At 40.5% G+C, this 11652-nt stretch overlaps 1 protein-coding gene across 3 annotated transcripts; it reads right to left on the reverse strand.

Moving 5' to 3' along the window:
• Positions 1-75: 75 nt before the first annotated feature.
• Positions 76-11589, reverse strand: CFAP96 (cilia and flagella associated protein 96). 3 transcript variants are annotated; one of them, XM_083755997.1, is made up of 9 exons: positions 11432-11589; positions 9684-9734; positions 9164-9321; positions 7105-7324; positions 5399-5536; positions 5230-5305; positions 3662-3841; positions 2180-2352; positions 76-425 (listed from the first exon to the last, which is right to left on the reverse strand). In XM_083755997.1, exons 3-9 carry the CDS (start codon positions 9261-9263, stop codon positions 377-379), a joined length of 936 nt encoding a protein of 311 aa, XP_083612123.1. In that variant the 5' UTR covers positions 9264-9321; positions 9684-9734; positions 11432-11589; the 3' UTR covers positions 76-376. The 3 variants fall into 3 exon arrangements, with proteins under 3 accessions (XP_083612123.1, XP_083612122.1, XP_083612124.1); XM_083755996.1 differs by having other exon boundaries at positions 11428-11589; XM_083755998.1 differs by lacking the exon at positions 9684-9734 and having other exon boundaries at positions 11428-11589.
• Between the last annotated feature and the right edge of the window lie 63 nt (positions 11590-11652).

Raw genomic sequence — 11652 nt, forward strand, 5'->3', positions numbered from 1 at the left:
TAGTAGATCAATGTCTATTAACTAGGACCAGACTAGATGTCCATAACAAGATTTTGTAAATGGTTGGACATAAGCTTGAGGTTCATCAAGTGCAAGTATTTATTTTTGCTAGTGCTACATACAATCAAAATAACATTTATACCAAAATATACTTCACATTTTATATACATTATTTGTAAATATATTATCTATTTCTTTATATGTATAAAGAATATATTCATAAAACATTGCCCTGTGTGGTAAACAGTTTTGGCAAAAGATAGCCCTATTTTCCATATTTTCCACATTTTTTTTATTTGCTTCAGATACCCTTGAGCTGTTAAAATGCTACTGTTTGCAGAATCTAAAAAGTTCATTCACCTTGCTTTGGGTGCAGCTAATATGACATCACTTGCGGATTCGTGTAATTGGTTGCATTTAATGATCTGAAATTCAAATTTGAAAGAAAGGTGTCAGAGCATTTAACTGAATTGTGACTTTTTGCTAAGATAAATAGCCATTTCTTCACCCTGGCTTTCTCACATCAGTTCTTCATTGTCAAACAAGATCTTAACCCATCAAACTAGAGCTTATACAGTAGTCAGTAACATATTCTATTCTTCATTTTAAAACCTATGGAGTTTTTTTAAAATAATAATACTAATAATATAGTGTATTATGCAACTTTTGATATAATACTATTTTCCCATAGTTGGTGAAATTGTCTTAAACAATGAACCTCTCCATAGCTGTATTCCAGGCCACTGAAATAAGCCCTGGTTTAGAGGTGAATTAATGGATGGATGGATAGGAAGGAAGGAAGGAAGGAAGGAAGGAAGGAAACTTTACAGTTTCAGCCAGTTGCACAATGCTAATAATACCTTCCTTTCACTTACATTTAAACTGGCAACCTGCTCATTCCTCCACCCCACCTAAAAAGGGTCATCATATTCCTTGCAGTACTAGGGGCACAAATTCATTAGATTTGTATCCCACTTTTTAAGGTCTATATGGAAGTTGGGCTCCAAAACACATGAAGTGGCATATCTGGCAAACAGACCTAAAGGAATCATCATAACCACTCTTCATATTACAGCCGCTATATTAAAATCAGTTTAAATCAAGCCATATTTTATGAAGCAAATCATTAATGTGCAGGCATCTGGTGATGCCTTCCAATTGTTAGGATTCTATGATTCTATGACTCCTGGGAGCCAGACAGAGAAACCTAGAGGGGTGCATTCAGCTTTAGGAGATTGAGGCTCCCCATTCCTGATCTAGAACGTAAGGAGAGAAAATAGATCAAAGTGTCCATGAGTATGTTTGGAGTATATTACCCACAGCAATGAGTAAGTAGTAAGAAAATTCCCACAAATAAGAAGAATGGATTCCAGACCAGAGAATGTTGTTGAAATATACTCGGAGTTGAGAGTGGATTTCATGCTCTTTATTCAGCTCATAGTGGTGGGGAGGAATGGAAGTTCCCCCAGAATGTCTACTTTATATACATTAATTACACAATGAGCCCCACGTGATTGGCTAATTCCGGGATTCTCCTGTAGGCCAATCAGGTTGAGGATTCACTTCCACCTGGAGCTGGATTGGGTGGCTCCTGTGGACCAATCAGTCTGCTGCATTCTGGGTCCTATTGTTCTAGGACCAATCAGACTGCTGCATTCTGAATCCTATTCAACTCAATACATAACAGTTATGTCCCGACAGAAGGAAGCCAGTGGCGGAAAAAGCCTCTTGGGCACCTGGGGTGGTGCGCCCAGGGACGGGCGAACTACCCATAGGGGCGAGGGGCACCGCACCACACGGTGCCCATAGGGACAGGCAGAGGTGGAGCTTGTGGTGGCAGCGTGCATTCCAGGGATGGTGCTTAATAATAATAATAATAGTAATAATTTTTATTTATACCCCGCCCTCCCCAGCCAAGGCCGGGCTCAGGGCAGCTAACAAGCAATAATAAAAACAAGTTGAATGAATACAACTTAAAAACAAGATTAAAATACAACATTAGGGGGGTACGCCGCGGCAAAGCGCATTGCAGGGGGTGCTGCCCGTGGTGATGTCACCCCCCTCAGGGATGACACTCGAGGCAGACCACCCCCACTACCCCCACCTTGATCCACCTCTCAAAGAAGCCCCAGCAAACCTTATCGCAAACATTAAGTAATTAAAGGTATGTTATACTTACTTTTCAACATTTAATGACATAATACTTCTTACTGGTCTGCTCTTCGGTCCAGGAGAAGGATGAAATACCCGCCCTTGTTTATTGGTTGTGACAGGCTTTGCCTGTTTAACGATGTAAGGGTCTACGGAATGGGTTGGATAAGGATCAAATGTGCCTGCTTTCATGCCCCCAGGCTGGAAAGGATAAAGAATTTTGATAAGTTGGTAACAAAAGTACTTCACACAAAAATACAGAGACTGAAGCAGCAGTTCAGAAATATTATTTCACAAAACACAGTGTATTATGTAAATAACCAGGCAGCCAAAACCCAAATGCTTACACAGAAAACCTGCTTATCACAGCCCCAAGCAGCACAGAATGATGTACATTTATGCTATTTCATCCACAAAAGTTGTGCACAAGAGTGAGTTTCAGCAGGTGTACTGTGCATGGCTACCTAGATGTAGGTCACATTCTGTTAGGTGGAGCTAACTCCTGGGGAAGTGTACATTTAATTGCATCTTTACTCCACTACAATGAACTCCACTACATTTTACAGGTGTCACCAAAAAAATCTTAGTCAATTGTGTAACTTTTAGTTGATTAATTAAATTAGCACATAAGTAAAACAAATAGTTATGAAGCAAGAAAATACTTTTTTTTACACTGATGCACAAGTGTGTCGTTATGGCATCTTAGAAAAGGCATTACAACCAATGTAAGAGATAAGGAGGAATGCCTCATAAAATAATGCTGCATTTTAAAAAAAAAAACTATTCTGTTTAAAAAATTAGCATTGGTTGTTTTTTTTTAATAGTTATTCAATTTACTGGAAGCACCATTTTAATCAATTTCAATCAATTTCCATTGATTAATGTATCAAAACTTTGGAGCCCTAATAAGTTTACTTTGTATATTAGCACCTTCAAGAAAGAGCTGAAGAAATTAGATACATGTCAGATAAGACCTAAGAATAACAACAAATCACTTCAGGACTTGTGGATATTTCCCACTTACTTTTAGCACCATCTTTAAACAAAGAAGAAGAAGAAGAAGAAGAAGAAGAGGAGGAGGAGTTTGGATTTGATATCCCACCTTTCACTCCCTTTAAGGAGTCTCAAAGCGGCTAACATTCTCCTTTCCCTTCCTCCCCCACAACAAACACTCTGTGAGGTGAGTGGGGCTCAGAGACTTCAAAGAAGTGTGACTGGCCCAAGGTCACCCAGCAGCTGCATGTGGAGGAGCGGAGACGCGAATCCGGTTCCCCAGATTACGAGACTACCGCTCTTAACCACTACATCACACTGGCTCTAAACAAAATGCTATTTGATTAAATAAATAATTGTAAAATCCATTTTTCAAACTTATTTATGTTTCCACCATTCAAAATAGCTCTCTAAACTGCAACAAAAGTAATCACACCCATCTCTTTCTAGCTAAATGAAAATGTCTGCAATAAAAATTAAATGACAAAGAAGAAACGTTTTTAGAGAACAACTGAACCTTCTTTGCAGGAGAAGTTGGCTTAAATGGATGGGTAACTGGTGCTGGCGGGGGTTGTTTCTTTGGTGGTGGCAATGGTTTGTCATCATGGTAAGGATTTACATCAAAATATTCTCGTGGGTAAAGATTCAACTTGAAAGCTCCACCTTTCATCAAACGGTGGTGTTCTTCACTCATTTTCTGTGTAAACCAGAGAGGAAAGATATCACATTGAGTACTTCTAATTAAGATTATTTTCAATAGGGAATGACTAGGAAATAATTTATGGCTGGAATCCTATGTTTACTTATCTGATAGTAAGCCTTATTAAACTGAACAAACATATGCACAGGACTGCACTGTTTGAGATGATAATGCAATAAATGCTACAAAGTAGATGCAGATGTGCAACAACATTAGTGATCTGAACATGCCAGGAGTGGGACACCTGTAGTTCACCATCCCAAACCACTAGCCAACAACATCCATCCATCCATTGATTTTAAAGCCACCGTTCATCAATCAGATATCAAGGTGGTATACAGAATAAGCCCAGAACAAAATAAGCCCAGGTAAGACCTCTGGAGGGGTAAAGAGTCCCAATCCATGGTATATGTCAATGTCAAAGGCTTATATCGGAAGGCTAACACATGATTTGTACCAAATGTGTACTGTGGCAGAGCTGCAGAATGGAGGAAATGATATCTTTCCTTCTTGATCCAAATAATTAATGCTTATAGGAGAAAGAATAATCAGCCTAGCTTTGGACTGCCTCAAATTAATCATTGGGGTTGCTGGAACAGTATCATATTCCTCAAAAGCTTCACACAGGTACCATGCAAACTAGATATATGAAGGGTATGATCCTTATTGAAGTAATAGGAAACAGAGAGCAATGCTTATAAATGTAAATGGATTTTTTCCATTTCCCTGCTTTTCCACTTTCCTAACACCTTCCAATTTCCCCCCCCAAATAGCAGGGCTTCATGTCAGTGGTTCCATCTGGGACAAACAAGTGGGCTCCAAACGCAATAACTGTACCAATGGGCCACTATCCAAATCTCCTAGCTGTTGAGAAAAGGACTTGAGCAGCTTATATCCAAAAGGGACGTGGCTTAAGTTCATAGTAAACTAATTTCAAACATATTGTGGTTGGCTCAGACTATGAGTTCAAGTTACAATGTTAGGCCTAAGAGGGCTCTAATGGGGTGTATCCCCCCCAAACACCCCCCCCCCAAGACAGTAATCCATCAAAATGATCAGGTCAGTCTCAGTACGGGGCAGAGAGGGCTGTATACCTTGCTACCTAGCACATTGCTGATACTAAATAATAAACTATGCACATTTAGAAAGTACTAATAAAAATTCTTATAAAACAGAAAGAATGCTACAGTGGAACAATTCCCATTTTTTAATCAGCAAGCTGAAACAACAAAGAGCTAAGAGTCTTAACTAGTTCATTTTACAAAAGAAATATGATTTATGTACAGTCTCATTAGTACAGAGCAAACTAAGATCTGGTCATGTCAAACAGGGTAATGTTCTCTGTTCACAGACATTAATTAAATGGAAATCCAACAGAGTTTTACCTTAAAGTTTATCCTTCCTGTGTCATACAGTTCCACTGAGTGTGGGTATGGTTTACCTATGGTAAGATTTGCATACCTGGGTAAAGAAAAGAAAAGAATGGTGACGCCAACATTCAAGAAAACATATCAGAGACTATTACAACTCTAGAAAGTTGATGTCATGTTTTACCCGTAGCCAGTCCCCTTCTTCCCTGGATTGGTATACAGATTCTTCCCAGGTGGAACATAGGGCACTTTGTCTTTTGCTTGCGCACTGAAGTAAGCACATGGGCCACCGATTGTTCCATAGTAGGTTCCTATACCACAACTGAAATAATAATTAAAAAAAACAAATAAGCAAATATTTATCCATTAAATTTGCAACTTAATTATGTAAGAACAGATGAGGAACCTGTGGCCCTCCAAATGTTGTTGGACTGAAACACTGCTGGCTTATGCTAAGAAATATTGCCTTAAGTATTGTGTCCAAGGTTTTCCCTCCAGGGACAAAAGGTTCGTTGATTCAGTAAAGGCTCTCATCAGTGGAGTGGGATGCTATTTTCAATGAAACACATCCACACACACACACACACAGAGAGAGAGAGAGAGGCAAGCACTCTATGCCACCTCCTGTGCTGATCTAAAGGGTCCCTCAATCCTCTAGAGCAACTGGGGAGGTGATGGGAGTTTCAGGGTAAGAAAATGAGCATACATAAGCTGCCTTTCTTCCCCAGTGACCACGACTGAACTCAGTTGGACTTCCTTCTGAGTAGTTATGTATAGGATAGCACTGCAAGATGCTCAAAACCTTATTCAAACGTCTGTATTTGCCAGTGGTTGGCTGCTTATTTTTATTTAGTGCTGCATTTTAATATTAATATTTGGTTTGGTTAGCAATGAAAGAATTAACGTACTATATCAGACCAGAAGCCCCATCATGCTCAGAATCCCTTTTTCCCCCTGACAAGGGCTAATGCCTGGGTTATCCTGTGGGAACAGAGGACAACAGACAGCCATCTCCAAATGATTCCCCTTCATCTCTCTGCACGTGCCTTCGGCTGCCATAGCTGCATTCTCATATTGTATCCTAGAAATGGCTCCTGGGAAGTTTGAGAAAGTTTGTAGAAATTAAAATAAGCAGCCCCAGAGGGGGAAAGGCATTTGTGGCACATGTGTCAGTGGAGTAAAAGACATTGGTCATTTCTTCTTCTATATTCCTCTCCAAGCCACATTAATCCACTGATTACCAACTCTGTCGAGAACTGCTTCATTTTCAGGGTCACTAAATGAAAGACCTAATCTAGGTCTTCCCACAAGACCCTGGCCTGTAATTTAGAGCCCAAGGCATGCAAGCTTCCCTGGTTCCTCTATGAGAAAGAACTAATCTGTGTGTTCATGAACACTGAACATTTTCCATTCCACTAGCTGTTTATTCTTCTTTCATAGAAAAGAAAAAATTGTGATGCACAGTGGTGGTGGGTGACATAGAAACTGTGGGACTAAAGGTATATACAGTGGTAGCTCAGGTTACATACGCTTCAGGTTACATACGCTTCAGGTTACACACTCCGCTAACCCAGAAATAGTGCTTCAGGTTAAGAACTTTGCTTCAGGATAAGAACAGAAATTGGGCTCCGGCAGTGCGGCAGCAGCAGGAGGCCCCATTAGCTAAAGTGGTGCTTCAGGTTAAGAACAGTTTCAGGTTAAGAACAGACCTCCGGAACGAATTAAATACTTAACCTGAGGTACCACTGTATAAAATTCAGAAGTAAATACATTTATTTTAGCAAGAAATAAAAGCCTAATGAAAGAATCTTTCAAGGTTTCTAAAGTTACATGTAAAAATAAATAGAACCCATATGAGGACCAAAATTAACGCCTTTCCCCAGCACTTACGGATATTTCTCTCCATTACTAGGAAGGAAGGGTTTGCTCAGGTTTTTCTTTGACTCTGCCATTCGGTATCTTCTCCTTAGCTGAACAGGATTCAAATAGCTTTCACCTTCAAAAATTCTTGCATATACAGGGTCAAAGTAACCTGCCTGCGTAGCTGCCTTCTCTTTGTTACCCCCTGGTAACATTTGCTTGTTCTTGCTTGCAGCTTCATTAAAGGGGCCTTTAAAACAAGTTAGTGCTGTCAGTTTTGGTTTAATGGGTGTGGCTTTACTTAGTTTTAATTTTTAGATATTTACATCTTGTGCCAGATTTCCAGACTCTTGAACTATGTAGAAGCAATCTAGGGCATGAACTGCTACTACATCTATGCCAATATGGCATTACAATAAGCTATATATCTTCAAGATGCGCTGAAAAGTAATAACCGTGAACATTTGTTCTAAATTAAAGACCCTGACCCTGCCTCCAAGTAGAGGGTAGTAATATGACCATACGGAATCCCTAGTTAGAGATTTTTGGCCCTTTTCCCCTGTAAGAATATAATTTGTTTCTGAGGAATAGACGCCTGGAATAGATTTTAACACAATCTAAAGATCTACTACTACACCAAAAGGAATGCTGTTGCAAAAATATTCTCAGGGCCCCTTAGTTTGAAAATTATTGAGCCTAGAATTTGGTTAGCCATACAGAAGTTTAACTGAAGGATGATGGGGCAGAAAGTCCAGTCAGATCTGGACAAAACCACAGATTGCCTCATTCAGACATAACAAGAAACCATAATTATCACAAACTAGGAAGTGAGAAAGGTCAACTGTGTCCTGGTTCCATTTGAACAGGGTGTTTTTCCAAGCAATAGCAGAAAAAGACTGTCTTCAAAACACATTTCCCAATATATATAAAATAATTTTAATCACATAGGAGAATAACATCATGTAGGGCTAAAAGAATTGGGGATTAAACTGCCCATGAACTGGTAAAGAAAGAAAAGTTCCTCTCCGATAATCAGGACCCAGATGGAAGTTATTATTGTTTTATGAAATATTCTAATTGCAAAGAAGTATGCGTGAATTGCTTTCAATCCAAGTACTTTTGTAAGAAAAGTCCCCAATTATTGTGGAAGAAGTTTAGAGAGGCTACTTTCTCAATTCTATGTGGTGGCATACAGTGCAGAACTCTAGTGGCACCCTTTGTAAAGCATTGGGACACCTCTATCCTGCCTAATAGCCACAAACCCACTGCCATTTCCTATTACAATATATAGACATATGTTGCTGTTGTTGTTTAGTCGTTTAGTCGTGTCCAACTCTTCGTGACCCCATGGACCAGAGCACGCCAGGCATTCCTGTCTTCCACGGCCTCCCGCAGTTTGGTCAGACTCATGCAGTTTGGTCAGACTCCTCTGCCGTCCCCTTCTCCTTGTGCCCTCAATCTTTCCCAACATCACGGTCTTTTCCAGGGAGTCTTCTCTTCTCATGAGGTGGCCAAAGAATTAGAGCCTCAGCTTCAGGATCTGTCCTTCTAGTGAGCACTCAGGGCTGATTTCCTTCAGAATGGATATGTTTGATCTTCTTGCAGTCCATGGGACTCTCAAGAGTCTCCTCACCACCATAATTCAAAAGCATCAATTCTTCGGCATATAGGCTGCACTAATGTAATTGGCCAACAGCATGATGTAATTGGCCAACAGTGCCTTCTTCACTGCAGTTTTACCCAAGTTCCCATGCTGCAAACTGGATTGGTTAAATAAAGCAAATAAACTAACAAATACTGCTAGCTACTACGAAAGCAGTGCTTCCAACTCATGCTGCTATACATATGCAGTGTCCTGGAAACATTGGCACAATTTTAAAAATTATGTTGGCCTTTATTCTATACATTTGAGGCTTACACAGTGAAAGATTCATCAAAGCAATTTTTAAACATTTCTCATGTTTAATGAGGAGTTAATTTCAAACATACCTGTTTTATTTTCCTTGCTATAACCCGTTCATAGTTTTGAAGTTTTTTTCCCCAGAAAGAAAAACCACAGTATTGTAAAATGAGAAAAAAATATACTTACGGTTAAATGGTGAGACATATTTATCCCCAATAGTAACATATTCCATTTCACTAAAGAGGCCAATCCTCTCCATGTCTGATTTTCCTGTTTCTGAAGGCATGTTTACTTTTGTGTGATAACCCCGCTACTCTAGAATATGTGCAGATGCCTTACAATGCCTAGAGAAAAAGAGATGGATTCATACATGTCAGTTTTCAAGACATTTACAAAACAATCACTGTCAATTTACTGCTGAAAATACTGGTTTAAACAGACAGCAGAACTTAGTAGCAAATTTAAAATTAAGATACAAACAGAATTTTTAGTTTCTCTTTGGCACAGCGGATGAAGCAGCAGTAAATTCATTTGAACCTATTTTATCAGATTCTCTGATCCAACTGATGTATTGCTCTCCCTCACGCTCATACACCTAGAATTATACCACCAATCTGGCATGTACATAGCTGATCGTACTTTTTGTCAGGAAATATACCAAGCTCGGATTGGGCAAATTGAAGTACAGAAATGGCTCAAGCCTCACCTCAAACACAAATTCACTGCATAGCCATAGGCAAGCCCCTCATTCCTTCATCTGAAATATAGATGGAGTGTTGTAAGACTTGAGATAAGGAACGTGAAGCAAAAGTGCTAATATAAATAATATTATGATGAGGGGGGAAACAGCACTCTGCTGATACCACGTGTCATTTGGAATATGCACTCATTCCCAGACGGAAAATCCTGACAAGGGGGAGACCAACCTGGACCATCCCTTTGGCCGCCTAAGGTGCAGCTGTTCCAATGCTTGCTTTCCTCTCCCCCCACCCCATTCATTGTTGTTTTTTAATCCATCTTATATATTAATATGTGCAAAGATTAGTATTTTTATGTGATTTATGAGCGTTAATATAGTACTGGATTTCAAAAATCCATTTATTATTATCTGTTTCATTATGCTGGCAGTTTAAGCAGATAAAAAATGTTGATTTTTATGTTGTGGATATAAAAGTCTTCCAAATATTGATCAGCAACAAACTACTAGGGATGTGCATCATATTCAGAAATCTGGTAGGATCTGGATGAGGCAACACAAATCAAAATAGGGACCACTGAAGCACTTTGTAGCACCTCAGCAATCCAGATTTTTAAAAAACCATGCAGACAAGCATCTGCTAAAAGCAGTGCAGTCTTGAGACACCAATTCAAAAGTTCAACAGCCTCTTTGCAATAAGCAGATGGAAAAGTATGGGAGAGCAAAGTGTCATCTGCATATTGATGACACTTCTACCCAAACCTCCCAGCAGGTTTATATAGATCATTAATAAAGCATAGGAGAACGGAATCCTTAGGGAACCTCCAGGCTTGGGGAAACTTAAGCTTGCAAAGAATTGCACCACCTGCTGAGAAAGAACTGTAGAAGAAAAAGAACGTCTGCCACAATCCTAAATGCCTATGAATAAAATGCTAAAGGTAAAGGTAAAGGTACCCCTGCCCGTACGGGCCAGTCTTGACAGACTCTGGGGTTGTGCGCCCATCTCACTCAAGAGGCCGGGGGCCAGCGCTGTCCGGAGACACTTCCGGGTCACGTGGCCAGCGTGACATCGCTGCTCTGGCGAGCCAGAGCTGCACACGGAAACGCCGTTTACCTTCCCGCTAGTAAGCGGTCCCTATTTATCTACTTGCACCCGGGGGTGCTTTCGAACTGCTAGGTTGGCAGGCGCTGGGACCGAACGACGGGAGCGCACCCCGCCACAGGGATTCGAACCGCCGACCTTTCGATCGGCAAGTCCTAGGCGCTGAGGCTTTAACCCACAGCGCCACCTGCGTCCTAATAAAATGCTAGTCGTACCTTATTAGGCATAAAGCAATAAAAGCACCATGTAAAAAAAAAGAAGCACAAATTCAATTGTGAGCCCTTGGAAGAATAGAAAGGGCAAAATGGCAAAATGACTGCAGTCCACCCGGTGCCCCGGGAAAGGCTTAAGCGCACACGTGTAATGCTGTATCCATACACATGACACGCATTTATCGTTGCACGTTAAAGTTTCTCTTCACAAGGCACACACACACTTTTAGGGAGGAAACTGCATTACATTTAGGCTAATTATTCCTTCAGTTTGCACCATTTATGCCTCACAGCTGTCGGAAACAGGCCTTGGAGCCCTTGACTTTTTGTTGTTTATTAAATTTGTATACCGCTCCTCATCCGAAAATACCAGGTTGGTTCGCAACAGAAAAAATACAAATTTAAGGATACGAAAAACATTTTTAAAAACTGTCGTCACCCACCTTCTTTCTCTCTCTCCCTCCCTTTCCCCCCACCAAGATGGGCCACTCTGGCTCAGCAGCAGAAACTTCCTCGGTCTCCCTCTTCCATCCACAATGAGCGCCAATTTCTCCTTTGCGCAGAAGCGTCCCTTTGTTGATGCGCGGTTGCCATGGATTCGGGTAAGCACCATCATTAAATATTTCACTTCCTTCCTTCCCCCCCCCCCGCCCGCAGCTCTCGT

The sequence above is a fragment of the Podarcis gaigeae genome, assembly GCF_964106915.1.
Source record: "Podarcis gaigeae genome assembly, chromosome: 9".
NCBI lineage: Eukaryota > Metazoa > Chordata > Lepidosauria > Squamata > Lacertidae > Podarcis > Podarcis gaigeae.